The sequence below is a fragment of the Polypterus senegalus genome, chromosome 9, assembly GCF_016835505.1.
Source record: "Polypterus senegalus isolate Bchr_013 chromosome 9, ASM1683550v1, whole genome shotgun sequence".
In the NCBI taxonomy this organism is placed as follows: domain Eukaryota; kingdom Metazoa; phylum Chordata; class Cladistia; order Polypteriformes; family Polypteridae; genus Polypterus; species Polypterus senegalus.
Genome location: NC_053162.1, coordinates 180,152,355 through 180,171,055, shown reverse-complemented (window position 1 = coordinate 180,171,055; position 18,701 = coordinate 180,152,355). Strand labels below are relative to the sequence as shown.

At 39.7% G+C, this 18,701-nt stretch overlaps 1 protein-coding gene across 3 annotated transcripts in view; it reads left to right on the top strand.

The window, feature by feature from the left end:
• Window positions 1–18,701, top strand: part of mapkap1 (MAPK associated protein 1) — a 453,244-nt gene that overhangs the window by 88,384 nt on the left and 346,159 nt on the right. For 2 of the 3 annotated variants that reach the window (XM_039764443.1, XM_039764446.1), the window contains one exon: window positions 4,852–5,000. In XM_039764443.1, the coding sequence (XP_039620377.1) occupies window positions 4,852–5,000 (149 nt within the window). The remainder of the gene's footprint in view (window positions 1–4,851; window positions 5,001–18,701) is intronic. The other variant, XM_039764445.1, reaches the window with a different exon arrangement.

The window sequence follows — 18,701 nt, the reverse complement described above, 5'->3', positions numbered from 1 at the left end:
ACGGGGCGCTTCTATTTAAAGCTGTTTAATTGTTAAGATGTGTTGAGACTGTTGAGTCAAAATGTGGAACAGAAAAGGGGGAAATTCAAGCTTTTTCTCCATTTATTTTATTATTCTGAGGTTAAGCACTTTATTTAAAGATGCACAATTTTCACATTTTATTTATTTTTGTCTTATTTTGAAATGCAGCCCTACTTTTATTTAGTAAATTTAAGAACCTTATATACTGTGACGGAACATTATAAATATCTGCAGTCATACATACATGTTCAGTTCTGTATTACGTGACAATAAATATTGTCAAAAAGTTTTTGAATTGTACTGAACTCACTTGATTTGAAAGTCTGGTGTTGATTGCATGCAGATGCTGATACAGCTACTAGGCTACTTAAATATATATGATACTAAATAGTTAGAAAACATGATCTTCCGGACCATTGCGTCAAGAAATTTTCTCTAATTGGACCTCTTTAGATTTTAGTTGAATACCCCTGACCTAAATTAACTGTCTGGAATATCATGAAGAAGAAAGAATGCACTGGTGAGCTCAACAATCACAAAGGGACTGGTGGGCCAAGCAAGACCTCCACTGCTGATGACAGAAGAATCCTCACCATGGCGGCGAAAAAGTCCCAAATGCCTGTCCAACAGATCAGAGATGACTATCCACAGAAGGCTTCATGAACAGACTTCATACAGAGGCCACACTACAAGATGCAAACCACAAGTAGGCCAAAAACAGGATGGCCAGATTACAGTTTGCAAAAAAGTACTGTACTTTGAAAGAGCCTGCAGAATTCTGGGAAAAGGTCTTGTGGACAAACGAGGTTGGGAGGTTATATTGAGAGCATGTGCTGAATACAGCGTGTTGGCGCACCCACCACATGTTGAAGCACCTCAGGATCCCAAATTAGGACCCGAGTACAATCGTGCAACAGATGACAGACAACTCTGCACCACACTAGTTTGAATGGAATGAAACAGTGTGAATTTTTTTTGAAGTGCCATTCCTGCAGGTTAACATCATACTGAGGATGAAGCAATTGCAGGTTAAGAGCCTAACAGAGTCAAATCATTTCTGGCATTTATGGGATTTAAACGCCTCCTGTCCCTAGCCTCGGAGTTACTACTCTGTCTAGACCACAGGTGTCGAAGTCCTGTCCTGGAGGGCCGCAGTGGCTACAGGTTTTCATTCTAACCATCTTCTTCATTAGTGGCTAGTTGTTGTTGCTAATTAACTTGTCTTGCCTTAGTTTTAACTAACTTGACTTGGGCCCCTTAGTTGATTTTTTTTCCTTAATGAGCAGCCAAACAAAAATGAGAGACAAAACGAGCTTACCTGTGCCCATCAAACAATATTTCAAAATAAAGAAAGGTAAAGGTCTCGGTAAGGCTGATCTCTCATGTCACCCAAACATTTTAACGCTGTTCTTAGAAAAAACAGAAAATCAACAGTTTTGGAAATGTCTGCTGTGGCAGAATGAGAGCAGCAACAAGCCATGGAATTAAATAACGGCTTTAATTAACAGCAAGTATCAACTTCTCATTAAGAGATTGGTTGGAGTTTGAAATCCCAGTTTAGCTATATCTTATTTCTGTTTGGCTGCCATTTAATGAATAAAGGAATAAATTCAGAGGACTGAATCCTTAAAAGCTGAGCTACTAAAATGAAGGGAAAAGAAGTTAGTTAGTAGTGAAAACTGATCACTTATTAGTAAAAAGGGTTAGAATGAAAACCTGCAACCAGTGCGGCTCACCAGGAACGAAGTTTGACACCCCTGGGAATCTGCAAGAACAAAGTGTGAGAGGCATAGGAAGATCACAAGATCCAAAGCAGACCCACCTCATCTGTTAACTCTTTCATGTCGAGTTTTGTCAAAATTCAGGAGTAGAGGACGCTAATCAGCTGTAAATGGCGACATAGCGCACCGTTACATTTTAGTTTGACTCTTTGCTTAAAGGAAAGTTAGTTTTGTTGATTTCACTTCGACTTCCATGGTGTGTGTGAGTAGAGAAGAGCAAAGAACCTCTAAAATGGCATCGACATCTGGCGAGAGACCAAAGCGATGGTCTATAACAGAATACTCCTTGGACGGCATTTTGCGTATTATTGCTGAATGGGACTCTGACTTGTCAGACTTATCTGGAAGTTATCTGGAGATGGAAAACGAAACTGATGCACCACCATCAGCTGATCGGCCCCCAGTTAATCATGGTGCCGAATACGTTCATCTAGCTGATGTGCCTACGGTAATGTTTGCCTGGGAGGAATGCCACTCACGATGACAAGAGGTACAAATCAAATTGTGTTGCACTTTAACTGCCACCGTCGCCCACCTGCTGCACAAACACAGCCAGGCAGCCAACCCATTGTCCTTTTCTGCTGACCGTCGAGAGTTGGTGAATGGGTGCTAGCAGCAACCACAGATGTTTTTATGTTGATGTTTGTTTGAAACCATTGCTTTGTGTTCTTTTCAGACCCCAAAGAGTTAAACATGGTGGTCGGGGTGTTATGACTTGTGCATGTATGGCTGCCACAGATAACTGACACTCTTCATTCACTTCATTGATGATGGAACTGCAGGTGGCAGTGGCATAATGAATTCTGAGGTGTATAGAAACATCTGATCTGCTCAACTTCTGGTAAAGGCCGCCAAACTGACTGGGTGATGCTTCATCCTACAACCAGATAACATGACAACAACATAATGATCCAAACATACTGCTAAGGCCTCATAGGAGTTTTTCAGAGCTAAACAATGGACCATTCTTGATTGACCAAACCAGTTACCTGATTTCAATCCAGGTGAGCAGGCCTTCCATACCATGAAGAGAAAACTAAAGAGGGACAGTCCCCGATATAAGCAGGAGCTGAAGATGGCCGGCACTAGAGACTTGGCAGAGCATCACCAGAGATGATCCTCAGCACCTGGTGATGTCTAAGTTCCAAATATGACTATGTTTATATACCGGGGCCATTGCTGTGTCGGCAAACATTATGGTGTCCTGAAATGGAGGGGGGATATGTAGAAAAAGTGTTGTGATTTCTACATGGTGTGATTGAAATGTATGCAAATATCCTTAAATGAAAGTTTGCAATGTGCATTTTGATTTGTAGTTGTAAACTGTAGAGCAGAGGGGTTAATCAAGGAAAAATGTGTCTTAGTCTCGAATATTATGGAGGGCACTGCAAATTCTGGTCGTGTCCTCCACACAGAAAGCAATAAACAGCAGTCTTTCCTCATTGAGCTGCTTTCACATAGGTGACTAACAGAATTTTGACTGTCGAGTGCCTTCTCCATAGTAGACACACAGCTTGAGCCCAGTCAAACTTGGTATGGGAGAAGCTGGAAGTACATAGATAAAAATATGTAAGGACCATTATCTTTAAACACGGGTTCTCGGGTTTAGTCCTGCTAGCCCACTAGGTTGCAAATTTCGTTCCAACCAGTTCCGCAGTCACTTAAGGCCATGTCTCACCTGTGTTCCTTATTTCTCATTGCTGCATTATATGCATTATGCTTCTGATTGGTGCTCTCCCATGATTTCTGGTTGTGTGCCCTCATATTTCCCTCACAAGCCTTCCTGGGCCTGCTGCAGAGAAGCATCACTACAGCCAGATGCTGTCACCAGTGTTCTTCATGGTTGAGATGGTGTGCTTGTGATCCTGTGCAAAGTAATAAACTGTTCTGGCCGTAGAGTTCTGTTTTGGTCATACCAGTCCATAGAACCTTCTTTCAGCTTTCATGTGCCTTTCTGGCAACTCTGTCTGAGATGTCCTATACATTTTTTTTTCGTTTATACAAAAATCAAAAATTGAGTAGATGTGTTGGATCATTCTATTGTTGTGTTCTCTTGGTTTCATTTCTTTATCAAGCAAAAACTTCAGTCATGCATGTGCACCAGAGCGTCACCACCTTCCAGGTTCACCAAGTTATGTAGTACCACCCCAGAACAAGAGGACGCTTTGTTTTTCTTTATGTATATTTGTGTCAATATACAGTATGTGCATATATACAGGGTGGTCCAGATCTAATTATGCAGTTATGAAAAGGCGAACACATTGCACCCTCTGTTCGACTGACAACCGTCTTCCCGCCATTTTGGAATGCAGGGCAGGTGCTGCCATCTATCGGCAACAAAAAGAATTTTTTGTGAATTCTGTATGTAATAAACTTAATAAGTTATAGCGTAATGAAAATTGCATAATTAGATCTGGACCACCCTATAGTGTATAATATATACATTATTGTTTTATTTATTTATTTATTTTTTTTTTTTACTATTTCAGTACTGTGCTCTACTCCAGAATGCTGTCTTGATGCAGAGCACAGCTCTGATGAGATGATTGAGACAGACATGTTTGCCCTGAGCTTAACGTCTGTGATGCCTTTTAGTCCATCAGCTCTTAAGTGAATTATTACAAATATAACGTTACCCAAACCCCTGAGATCTGCAGATGGTGTGAGCTATTAACAGCAGACCAGCGCTGTGGCTTGGATACTATAAATTTTACAAACCGCTTTCTGTGTTCTTTTAATTCAGTTCTCCGACGTGCGTGTTCCCATTTGGGACAAGCTGGAATCGTCATATTAAGTGTATAGGTTTGCAATTCTTTTGAAAACGTGTATGACACATTTGGTTAGTGCAGCCTATGTGAACATGTTATAATTTTGGTAAAATCTGATATTCAGTAGCATAATTTAGGACTCATAAGCTTGACAAATACTGTGTATGCTTCCTTTAAAAAATGACATTTAGATTTGGAGCGATTTTGCAGTACATAATTATTATTATTTTCTTTAGTAAATATATCTTCTCACCTTTTTATTTTTTCCCCCTTTGTTACAGTAGATGACTTCAGTTCACTTTTTGAAAAGAAGGACTTTAAGGACAAACCTGTAAGCACTGGGAAACAGTCTACACTCTCACTTAGACTGGAACAGTGTCCACAGCAGCTGAACAACCCTTTCAATGAGTATTCAAAGTTTGACGGCAAGGTGCGTGAAAGCATTTTTGGTTTGCAGCCTTATTAAATGGTTAAATTCTTGAGGTATCTCATTTATCTGGTCATGTACAGCGACAATTTGTGGATTAATTTTAGCTTAACTTTATTGTTTTACTAGGGGGCTTTGCCCGCCAACCCCCATGCCTTCGCTACGCATTAGCCTCTTTGCGGTTCTGTCGCTCGCGTATGGGGATGCGGCTGTACAATTTAAACATTTTTTTATTTTCATGGGAATTGTTACATATGCATAATAGAACTATTTTACATCACAGCGAGTAATTAAACATAAAAAAAAAAAATAAATATAATAAAACTTAATAATTTGAAAGTAAATTAATTTTCATGTCGCGTTAGTTATTCGTTGCGTTATACGTTTTCGTTCTGTTTGGCTTTGAAATTAACACGCAAATACTTTTTAAACTTACACTTTTACTGTAAAACTTCAGTAAAAACTATTTTTTCAATTACATTTTCCTCAATATCACATTGAATTTTGATTCTGTGTTTGGACTTTCAACATGACAACGCAACGTGTAACTGCCCGTGATTCAATTTCGTTTCTTTCTCTCTATTAAATAAACAGACTTTTTTGAATGTTTGGCTCTGAGATTTGTTAATTGTCATTTCAAAAGCTCTTCTAACGGGAAACTGTTAATGTTTTAGTATGAATGATATATCGAGGTCGTCTTTGTTGTGTAATGTTATCCGCTGAAGATGTCCTACATTACCTTTCTTGTATACATCCTTCTTTCTACAGTAATTTGTGCGGTGGAAGACCGGAAGGTGTTAGTTAATGGTTGTAGATATTCTACGGGATATTGTAAATTAATGCTTTCATCTTCCTCACCATCACCACCAACTGTTTCACCATAGTCTATTGATACGTATTTAACCAATTTACAATGTAACTGATGGACATTTTTGGCGTTTGACTTCGTCGTTTCTCGGTGCTAGAATTGCCCGTGTACTCATTTTTTCTGTTGATAACCCTTCGTGGTGAAATTCTTCAGTAAGGTTTGGACATAATACGTCTTCTTTAATTGGGAACTTAAAGTGAGGAAAACGTTAAAATATATAAGAGCTAAGAGAGCAGAAACTGTGTCTGTCAAAAACATTCACACGAATGACAGGTGAGATTGCTGTGTGCATATGTGTGAATAAAGTTTAGAGGAGGGCGTGACTTGAAAAAATCTCGTGGCCAAAGTCTCATCTCGCGGGACTTGAAAAAAATCTTCAAAAAAGTCTCGTCTCGTCGCAGGATTTTTTTTTATATAATAGAGAGACATATGAATGTTGAAGGCTAAAAATAATCCATTCTTCTTAACTGGTGCCAAACCCTAATCAGAGCATATTGGCCATCAGTTTCCATTTTTGAGTTTAGCACATTCTTCACCAGAATATTTGCTACTGTGTGTCCCAAGACTGTGTCCACATTACACAGCAATATCACAGCAAATGAACATTACATTTGTCTGCCTGTGCAGAGTCCACACATGTAATCCACACTCAACCAATCTACTCAGTGGTAACATCTCCCTGCTTTCTTCTAAACAAATCATTTTCTGATAGACACAATAGGCATTGCTACATTTTCAACCCATTTATTGCTTGTTTTTTTTTTTTTAAATAAATGAATGAAATAGTAAATTGAAAAAGGGAGAGAATGTAGCTGGCTGTTAAGAGCTGACTACAGGCCACTGTTGTGAGAGCATGAAAGTAGACAATAAATACTGTATATAAATGTCAAGGAACAAGCCTGCTGGATTTGGGTTTCTTGTTGGAAGGCCTATAAATGTAATTCTTGATCTACAGAGAGTTTTTTAGCTGTTGATCTGGAAAATTGGAGTAAATGACTTCTAAATGCGATGGACTAATCAAAAGTTCCAGCTAATTAGTTTAACTGATCTGAACAAGTTGAGCCAATTTTGAGTAACGCCAGCTTGTACATTCATAAGTCTGCTGCTCATTTTGTAACATGCTTGGAGATCTCGTGTGGGGCTGGTGGGTGCTGGCATTTCTGCAATGACTGCTTTAGTTTTTTATGTCGGGGGGGATTGTTCTAAAAATGGAGACAAGTTGGATGTACGTATGTGACTACAAGTGGGCATTCTTAACAAAAAATGTTTCCCATACAGTTAGTGGCTGTTAAAAGCTGTCTGGTTTTTATATTTGAATGTGCTTTTAGGATTGTAAGGCCATAAGACCATCAACAGAGACCTTCATGGATTGTGATCACGTACGAATAGAATAAACATCAAGGCTTCGTTCTCACACAAAGTGACCACTTTTATCTAGTACTGTTTCATGAAACAGGTAGAAGTCAAAATGGTTGCAAAACGTAGCAAGAGTAAATAGGATTCTTTTAGCGCATGTGATATTAAGCATCCTTCCCTTCTCCTAACCCACCTAGCCTCTTTATGATAACTATAGATCCTAGGCCCTGGTGTTTATCAGGGCTGCACTGGATGTAGTGTGGGCACCAGTCCTGGTCAAGGTGCCATGGCATCACAGAATACTCTCATGCTGAAGCAATGTAGAGTTGCCAGTTTAACTACCACTCATGTCTACTCTGAGGGGAAAAACCCATATAAGGTGTAAGGAGAAACAGGGAGATTTGAGCTGGAAACTGGAGGCGTTAAGTCAACAGATAACCACTGGACCACGCTGCCGAAACATAAGGCTTCTTTGTCATATTTGTGTATGTGCTCCTAGACATGCTGAGGTTCCTAGCGCAAAAGAAGAACCAGTCCAGTATGGCCATATCATGTCCACAGTATTTATGTATTTGTCATTTATTTGGTTGAATTACTGAATGTTCATCATTAAACATTTAATTTACATCATCATTCCTGTCTTAAGTTATTTGTTGTTGTCCATAGAGATGTAGACATATGCTGTATTATTTGATCATAATTGCTAATTATAAAAGACAGCTTTATTTACTATTTTGAGTGTTTTGCCCAGCTTCTTGTTCACAGCTGATGCTTTCAGATCAGAGTGTAAATATGTACATCACTAATTGATCGCCACTTCTCATTAGCACTGGGCATGGCATCTTTATAGGCTGGTGCTTTTCATATTATACTTTATATAATTTTTTCCCAAGTAAGGAACTTACTGAATTTATTACTATTATTATTATTTGATTAACATGTCTGCAATAGAAATATGCAAAAAAGATATATTTTTAATGAAGTATTTTAAGTTCCCTTAGTAATGTTGAATATAAACTTCAAAACTGGACTGTATATTTCTGTTATAGAACAAAAGGCCCACTGCCAGCCTCACCTAACGCATGAGAAGATTTGATCATGTGACAAGTTGTTCAACTTAAGTTCATTACCTTTCAGTCTATACGATTATTAACTGCTCTTTAGTGCTCAGTTCTTAACTATGCCTTTATGAGCTTAGGAACATCTTTGTCTAGTCAGAGTGGCACAAGACAAAGAAAGAGTTCACTTTCCAATAGATGTAATGAATTGAATAAATACATACTTGTTATAAATATACATGTAAATCTACCTTTAGCAGAGTGATTTTAGAACATTCATTTAAAAGAAATCCACAACATACCTCACCCCCTCTAAGACGCATCAAGCTGTTTTCTCCTTCTAATCACACTCGTGCAGCAAGAGCAGGAGTTGAGCTGCAGGCTATGGTGGTGTTCTTCAGCCTGCAGTCTTTGTGCCGTATGCTCCTGATGGCCCTGATATTTCACAGACATTTGCCTTGGCACTTTCAAATACATCGTTTGGCTTGACCAAAGTCGCAGTAGCTTTTTTTTTTTCTATGTTGTTGCCCACAATTTATTGTCCTCAGTGTGTGTGTGTGTGTGTGTGTGTGTATGTGTTTTTAGAATCTCGCACATCCTGTAAAACATTTTATGGCATTTGAGACTAATAAGCGTTTTTAAAGATGTTCAGATTCTTCTACTGTTTGTGATTGCTATCAGTAATTTTTATAATATTTTAGGCATATATGTTTTATTATCTGTAGAGTATTTTTTTTTTGCCTTTTTGAGCTTCTGTAAAGTTTTTTTCCTCTTGCAGGCTAATGTATATCTGTCTGTCTATCTATATATTTATAATATGCTGCCTTTTGTATCTATCCGTGTTTTATATAGTGGCTTTCCTGTCTTTTATGTGGTGTGTCTCTCATATCTCTTATATAATGCCTTTCCTTTCTGTCTATTTATCATTATATAGCGCCTTTCATATTAATCAATCCAACTATTTATCATTATATAGCGCCTTTCATATTTATCAATCCAGCTATTTATCATTATATAGCGCCTTTCATATAATTATATAGCATCTTTCCTATCCATCCATCTGTCCACCTATCCATCTATCATTATATAGCGTCTTTCATTTCTATCTATCTATCTATCTATCTATATAGTGCCTTTCACAAATATGTATCTATCTATCTATCTGTAGTGGCTTTCATTTCTGTCTGCCTATCTATCATAAAGTGCAACTCCTGTCTATCTTTTATATAGTGCCTTTTGTATTTATCTATCTTTTATGTTGTCCCAGTCATCTGTCTGTCTGTCTTTAATTTTTCCAGCATTGTAATAGCTTGTTTGTAATAATTAAGAAGGCCTACTGATTTTCTCCCATGTATGTGTTAAATTTGCTGATTGGAATTTTTTGTTTTGGTTGTCTGTTTTACTTTTTATTGCGCTGGAATGAATGCAGTTTGTATTTTTCAATGTGCAATACTTAAAGCCCATGTAACATTTCACAGCATTTTCCAGCAGTTTTTAGTCGTAGACTTTATATACATAATGTTAGCGAGTTGGAGGCAGTCCTGTGTCGTCTCACAGATCCAGAGAGTTGGTCCAACAAGGTCTGCGACTTTCCCCATCATAGTCCAAGAAGTTCCTTTTTCTTCTTGCGTGATTGAGGCAGACTCCTTCAGATTCCCTGTGTGACCCGAAGCATGTTACTTAAAGGCCATGTCACACTAGTTGACTTTTTGAGTGTTTTTTTTTTTGTTGTAGTCTTCTTTTACATCATCTTGGTAAGTCTGAGGCAGTCGGCGTGCGCCCCTGCCATGTACATCACTTAGCCTGACTCCCCAGTGACTCACTCCCAACTAATCCTCAACTCGCCCCAACAAAGCCATCGGACTCTGCTGCCTAAGAGCATAAAAGCGGAGGACCAAAGACAACCAATGAGCACTCAGCCAGAAGTCGAATAAATATAATGAAGTGATGAGGAATAAGAAATAATTGTGAATTTCCCCTTGGGATTAATAAAGTATGTATGTATCTATCTATGTATGGATGGATGGATGGAAGGAAGGAAAGTGGGTGTTTTAAACCTTGCAAATGGAAGAGGGCCTCATGTGTTTATGTCTCATGCTTTATGTACCATGATAAATTAGGATGGGAAAAAAAAATAAAACATCAGAGATAGTGGCTGAACTCACCATACCTGTAAAGCGTTTGTGTAGCAGCAGCACTGTTAGGTAGCACATCTGTCAGGTAGCTGACAGAAAAAAGGGTTGAGCTTACAATAGTTTGGAAATTTGAAACTGTACTGGAATGTTGTCATGGAGTCACATTAGTCACGTAATTTGACATCCTCAGTCGAAAAGATTGACAAGTCTGACATTCCCCTCCAACTAGAAGTCATACAATTGGACATCGGCTTGAGTCGCATTTACAGTTGGTTCATATTTAGTACATTTGTAACAATGGCAGGTGTATGGGGATTGATTGTTTTGGATTTTATTTTATTTTTTTCCTTTACATTGCATTTAGTATTTCCTGCATTTTAAACCTTCTTGTCATCAGGACACACAAGGGACTGGGTAGATAGATGTTCTCAGTTTAGATTTCTTGTCTGTATGTGCAGGTGTCAGGATTTATGTGCAGGTGTCAGGAATTTCATGGTATGCAGACTTTAATTTCACTTTCATTGTGTATAATTTACTGCTGTGCAGCATTTGATTGCTCATTTTGTTTAATTATTCATATCAAGATATGTGTCTGATATAATCTGCCGTTTCTAACTTTTAAAATACTTGTCTGGCATTATTTCTTTTTAATATTCTACTAGGGGGCTTTGATCCCGGCCAGCGCTACGGCCCGTTGTGAAGAGGGTGGCTGAATGCACCCTAGGGAGATGCGGTCGCTCCTCTGAAACCCCCTCTGTGATACAATGGGAAACAAACAGTTTTTGGTTTTTTTACCTCCTCTTTGCTCGATCAGCTGCTGGCTTGCTGCTGCCGCCGTGTCACGTGATCTGCATCTCGCGCAGCGCTTCGATCATTTAAAAGCTTGTACAGCACCCGTCCTTTTGTCCCACTGCCTTGTCTCTCTTGTCTCCCAGACATCCTCAAACACTATATGATCTCGTTATCACTGTTCCGTTATTTCACTGAGTAATATTCTCTGTTTGTTTGCGCTAATGTGATCTTTACTCTCACTTTTTGTGAGACTTTCGAACTTTCCTACTTCCATTTTCTCTAACCTGCTCTGCATGTGTATCACGGGACTTGTTTCCAAAGGCTGCAAGTATGACATGACTTGTCCGTATCGCGGGACGTGAAAGTGTCTCTCTGTCTCTCTTCGCTTGCCAACCCCTGTGTTTGGTTAATCGGATATACAATTTTAAAAGCTTTTTTTTTTCTCTTTGTAATTGTTTCAATTTCATTATTTACACTTTTACTTTAAAACTTCATTGAAAACAACATTTGGAATTACCTTTTCTTCAAGATCGCATTGAGTTTTGATTCCGTTTTTGGAGACACATCGTGACAACGCAACATATTGCTGCCCGTAAGTGAATATTGTTTGTGTTTCTCTAATAAATAATCCGACTTTTTCTAATGTTTGTCCCTGTGATTTGTTGATTGTCATAGCAAAAGCTATTCTCACGGGAAACTGTAAACATTTTAATATGAATGGCATATCAAGATCTCCTTTGGTGTCTAATGTTATTCGTGGAATATATACATTGCCTTTCTTGTCGCCTGTTAAAATTTGCACCGCTTCTCCGTGATCATAAATATACACCTGACCGAATTGTGTTTTCTTTGAAATTAAACTTGTCGTTGCTTTAACTGTTGCGGGACCACAGATTCTCATAGCGTATGGTCCATTATTGTGTAAATCTATGTTTTGTGCATTGAATGATGTGAAGGCGACTTTTTGCCTTTTATTTCTGTCCTCGCTTTGTCCTGTTGTTTTTTCAGTGACGCCTGGTTCCTTTTGTTTGCGCTAATGCGACCTTTACTATCTTTTTTTCTGATACTGTAGCGACTGACGTAATAAAGTGTCACAAAGTTTTACTTGAACAATCTCCGACTTCGTAACCCTAAACACAACTTTCTAGCACCTTCTCCAACCCCTCATCCCCCGGGTCTCCCACACACCGCATCAATCAATACTCCTCTATCAGTCTTCCATGCTGTACTCCTGTATTCCTGCGCCACCACCACCTACTCAAAGCTTCATGATGCTCTAACAATGATGGACGGATTAAAAGGCAGAAGTCTACGTGACCATCATCATCATCAAGCCCTTCCGTGAGAATCCTAAATCCAAAGAGGACTGTTTCATTTATGTTAGGTAGAATGCCCAGAGGGGACTGGGCGGTCTCTTGGTCTGGAATCCCTACAGATTTTATTTTTTCTCCAGCCGTCTGGAGTTTTTTTTTTCTGTCCCCCCTGGCCATTGAACCTTACTCTTATTCGATGTTAATTAATGTTGATTTATTTTGTTTTATAATTGTGTCTTTCATTTTTCTATTCTTTAATATGTAAAGCACTTTGAGCTACTGTTTGTATGAAAATATGCTATATACAGTGGAGGAAATAATTATCTGACCCCTCACTGATTTTGTAAGTTTGTCCAATGACAAAGAAATGAAAAGTCTCAGAACAGTATCATTTCAATGGTAGGTTTATTTCAACAGTGGCAGATTGCACATCAAAAGGAAAATCGAAAAAATAACTTTAAATAAAAGATAGAAATTGATTTGCATTTCATTGAGGGAAATAAGTTTTTGAACCCTCTAACAAAAAAAGACTTAATACTTAGTGGAAAAACCCTTGTTTGCAAGCACAGAGGTCAAACGTTTCTTGTAATTGATGACCAAGTTTGCGCACATTTTAGGAGGAATGTTGGTCCACTCCTCTTTGCAGATCATCTCTAAATCCCTAAGGTTTCGAGGCTGTCTCTGTGCTACTCTGAGCTTGAGCTCCCTCCATAGGTTTTCTATTGGATTAAGGTCCGGAGACTGACTAGGCCACTCCATGACCTTAATGTGCTTCTTCTTGAGCCACTCCTTTGTTGCCTTTGCTGTATGTTTTGGGTCATTGTCGTGCTGGAACACCCATCCACGACCCATTTTCAGTTTCCTGGCAGAGGGAAGGAGATTGTCGCTCAGGATTTCACGATACATGGCTCCGTCCATTTTCCGTTAATGCGATTAAGTTGTCCTGTGCCCTTAGCAGAAAAACACCCCCAAAGCAAAATGTTTCCACCCCCATGCTTGACGGTGGGGACGGTGTTTTGGGGTCATAGGCAGCATTTTTCTTCCTCCAAACACAGCGAGTTGAGTTAATGCCAAAGAGCTCTATTTTGGTCTCATCAGACCACAGCACCTTCTCCCAGTCACTCTCTGAATCATTCAGGTGTTCATTGGCAAACTTCAGACGGGCCTGCACATGTGCCTTCTTGAGCAGGGGACCTTGAGCCCTGCAGGATTTTAATCCATTGCGTGTAATGTGTTTCCAATGGTTTTCTTGGTGACTGTGGTCCCTGCTAATTTGAGGTCATTAACTAACTCCTCCCGTGTAGTTCTAGGATTCTTTTTCACCTTTCTCAGAACCATTGACACCCCACGAGGTGAGATCTTGCGTGGAGCCCCAGAGCGAGGTCGATTGATGGTCATTTTGTGCTCCTTCCATTTTGAACAATCGCACCAACAGTTGTCACCTTCTCTCCCAGCTTCTTGCTAATGGTTTTGTAGCCCATTCCAGCCTTGTGCAGGTCTACAATTTTGTCTCTGACATCCTTGGACAGCTCTTTGGTCTTTCCCATGTTGTAGAGTGTGGAGTCTGCTTGATTGATTGATTCTGTGGACAGGTGTCTTTTATACAGGTGACTAGTTAAGACAGGTGTCCTTAATGAGGGTGACTAATTGAGTAGAAGTGTCTAACCACTCTGTGGGAGCCAGAACTCTTAATGGTTGGTAGGGGTTCAAAAACTTATTTCCCTCAATGAAATGCAAATCAATTTCTATCTTTTATTTAAAGTTATTTTTTCGATTTTCCTTTTGATGTGCAATCTGCCACTGTTGAAATAAACCTACCATTGAAATGATACTGTTCTGAGACTTTTCATTTCTTTGTCATTGGACAAACTTACAAAATCAGTGAGGGGTCAAATAATTATTTCCTCCACTGTAAATAAATGTTGTTGTTGTTGTTGTTACTCCACCCTCTCTCAACTGGACCTACCAGTCACTTATAACAAAAAAGGCCTTAACCTGGCTAGGACGCTACAATACTTTCAAATTTTACTGCTTTCATATTCTGTACCTTTCTATGCATGAGTCTCGCGCCATCGTTTGTTTGAGCCTTTCGAATTCCACTGCTTTCATAATCTCTTATCTGCCTTTTATTCTCTCCAGTGCTTTTGGGTCTCTTTTCTCCGCGCTGCTCTTTCTTCTTTGCTTAGTCGTTGACATTTCATCTCGAACGTATTGTCCTTATACGCTTTATATGTGCCGAGAGCACAGGATCTGTGTATGCTACGTGCCTTTACACGACTGAGTGTTTTGCTGGCCCTGCTGTTATTTGATAATGTTTGCGTCTCGTGGGTCTTTTAAGTGTCTTCCGAGAAGATCACATCTCGTCCCCTTGCTTTACCTTTCCAGATTTTTTGCAAAGCAGAAGAGCATTTTATTCTGGTGCTTTCTGTTGCTTTGGCCTAAGAGGCTTCTCACCCTTTTTTTTTTTTTTTGCTTGCTCAGTCGGTGGAAAGGCTGAATCTTCATATTGGGACTAAAAATTGTTTTCTGTGGTCCATCCTTCTCTTTGTGGGTATCTGATCCATTAAAACAAATCAGTTTCTTGTAATAAGCTGTTTGGCTTAGTGGGTAAAGCATTGGGATGGACTTATGAAGCACCAGACTGTCAGCAGAGCCCCCCCTCTCCCCCCAAAGTGATTTACTTGACCCATCACTCCTTGTTGTCAAAGTATAGGAACAAATGTACTATGTATATCATATTGAACAATTACCTGTGATGTGATCTAACATTGGTGTGACATTCTGTGAAATTGTCTGAGCGAAGCTCAGGGCAGTCGAGCCATATGTGCTTCCTGCTTTGTTGTTCATTTCCATGAAAACAGTTCTTGAAAATAACTTTCTTTTTAAAGCGCTGCCTGGGGAAATATTCTCCAGTATTAGACCTGCTCACAGAATTGATATAAATGCTGTGGCAATTAACGCTTTCTGCTTAATCGCTCTCAGCTGCATTTTGGGACATCTTGTGCCTTTTCTGTGCTTCCCGCAATATGGCTCTTGTTTAAGATGGCTTAATTGTGTGATATGAGGATGAATGGCCTTTGAATGTGTGCATCTTGCTATGTCTTTTGAGATCTGCGATCATTTGGCACTGCATTCTGTGAACAGTTCCACTGTTTTTTTTTTTTTTGTCTTTCTATAGCCAGCAGTGTAACATTTTTTGATGAGGGAAGTTTCATTTATTTTTTTTTTTTCCCCATTTACGTCGTGCACATTTGCCTTTCTGACATGAAGTATTGGTACTCATCTGGAGACTTTACAGAAAAAATAAACATCGTGCAAATTAAGTTATACATTTTCCTTCCTGTTTGTCTGGATTATACTGTTGAGCAATACTAAAATGACTGATCCAAAATAATTTATGTCACAGGATATGTCCATGCAGTAAAATGCTCTTAGTGAAATGTATACGCTATACGGCCACTTTATTAGGTACACCTTGCTAGTACCGGGTCAGACCCCCTTTTGCTTTCAGAACTGCCGTAATTCTTTGTGGCATAGATTTATCAAGCTGTTGGAAACATTGCTCAGGGTTTTTGGTCCATATTGACATGATAGTATGACGCAATTGCTGCAGATTTATTGGCTGCACTTCCGTGATGCACACCTCTCCTTCCATCACATCCTAAATGTCCCCTATTAGATTGAGATTTGCTGGCTGTGGAGGCCATTCGAGTCATCATGTTCAAGAAGCCAGCTGGAGATGATTTGAGCTTTGTGACATGGGGCGTTTTCCTGCTGGAAGGAGCCATCACAACATGGTGGTCATAAAGGGATAGACGTGGTCAGCAACAATACTCAGGTAGGCCGTGGCATTTAAATGATACTCAGTTGGCAGTAAGGGGCCCAAAGTGTGCAAAAGAAAATAGCAGCCTGAACTGTTGATACGAGGCAGGATGGATCCATGCTTTCATGTTGTTGACGCCAAATTCTGACCCCACCATCCAAATGTTGCAGCCGAAATCGACACTCATCACACCAGGCAACATTTTTCCCATCTTTTTGGTATGAATTGTAGTCTCCATTGCCTGTTCTTAGCTGACAGGAGTATCACCCAGTGTGTTCCCCTGATGCTGTAGCCAACCTGGTTTAAAGGCTCGACGTGTCGTGTGTTCAGAGATGCTCTTCTGCATACCTCGGTTGGTTATTTGAGTTCCTGTTACCTTTCTTTCAGCTCAAACCAGTCTGGCCATTCTCCTCTGGGATTTTCATCCAGAGAAACTGCCGCTCACTAGATATTTCCCCCTATTGGACCATTTTCTGTAGACCCTAGAGATGGTTGTGTGTGAAAATCTCAGCAGATCCGTTTCTGAAATACTCAGAGCAGCCCGTCTGGCACCAACAACCATGTCACGTTCAAAGTCACTTCAGTCTCCTTTCCTCCCCATTCTGATGCTCGGTTTGAACTTCAGCAGGTCATCTGGACAATGCCTACATGCCAAAATGCATTGAGCTGCTGCCATGTGATTGGCTGATTAGATATTTGCTTTAATATGCAGTTGAACAGGTGTACCTAATAAAGTGTCTGGTGTGTGTGTGCTATAATCTGGATCATACATAATAAAATCAGAAAGATATCAATGTTAAAATAATAATCTACACTCACTGAGCAAATGTTTAGGAATGTGATACTCCAGGTTTATACTCCATGCAGCACATTCTCCAGAGGAAACTACCGCTACGCAAGTGTTGTACTGTTTATACTTGCGCGCATACGTTACGTAAATCTGGAAGATTCCACCAGGTGGCAGTGCGAGCTATCATCACGGTAAGAAAACGTTCGGCTTCGCTGTGTTGTGAATTTCCTGAAACATCCATTAAATTCCGAGAGGACTCCTTGCCACAGTATCTCTGAAAAAAGTGGATGTTTAATGATTACATCCATTAATCCAGAGATGTGCTCATTCCAGCTGGCATTGGGCATGAGGCAGAACAATCCCTGGACGGGTCATCAGCTCATTGCAAGATGAATACAAGCCCACGCACATACACTCTGCTGTCATTTTAGTGTCACCAAATCTTCGTATCTTTGAAAGGAAACCGGAGCCCACTGTGGAAACCCAGCAGGAAAACATGGAAACTCCAGGCAGGGAACACCAGGGATGTGACTCTCTACTGAGAGACAGCAGCGATACCGCTCCGCCAATGTGCCGCCACACATGTGTAATTATTACCAGTATTCATTATTTAAATGAAGTTAACTATTTATCTGTAAAATGTAACATGCATTTCATCGTGAACGTGATATCAAGTATAAATCTAAGGATTCTAAATGTGCAGAGAGCTGGAATATCAGCCATTTCATGTGCTCTGTGTGGCGATTGCTGTTGTCAGGTCAGGAGGAAGCCCCAATAGCCCGAAGCGATTAAAAGCTGGGTCGGTTTTAAGATGACGTTTATGATGGTCTACTCTAATGATAAAATAAACTACGGGATTAAACTAGACATTTCGAGATTTAAGCTTAAATTTCCACTTTAATCACAAAATTTTCACAGTGTCCCTAACTTTTTTTTTTGTTGTGAAGGAGATAAAAAAAAGGGTGTCACAGAAGATGGTATGTGCCTCCTATCTATCTATCTATCCATCTATCTATCTATCTATCTATCTATCTATCTATCTATCTATCTATTATATAGCGCCTTTCCTATCTGTCTGTCTGTCTGTGTCTCTCTCTCTCTCTCTCAGATGATAAGTAAAATGAATGCTGGGAACGCGTGGAAGCCATGATGTGTGTGCGTACACGTTCTGAGCTTGAACTATAAACCGGCCCTTACTGGGTCTCATAACATGGATTACACAAGTTGTTGGAAATATTAGTGATGATTCGAGTGCCTCCCCACTCACTTTGATTAGTAAGAAAATTGCTATATAAATATAAAGAATTGTTATTACTTCCCTGAGATTTTGGACCATGTGAGTAGGATTTCACCAGGCAGTGTCTGCAGGTTTTTTATCTGCACATTTGAGCTGCCACATCCCGAAGGTGTTTAAATGGATTTAGATCAGGTGACTGCGAAGGCCCAGTGGTAGCCCAGCATGGAAAATTAGATGCAGAGATGACCCATAGAGGGCAGTATGGATGGAACAATTGGAGGAAGGTTGCCAGGAGTATTGTGTGATCGAAGAATTAAGGTGAAGGTTAAAGG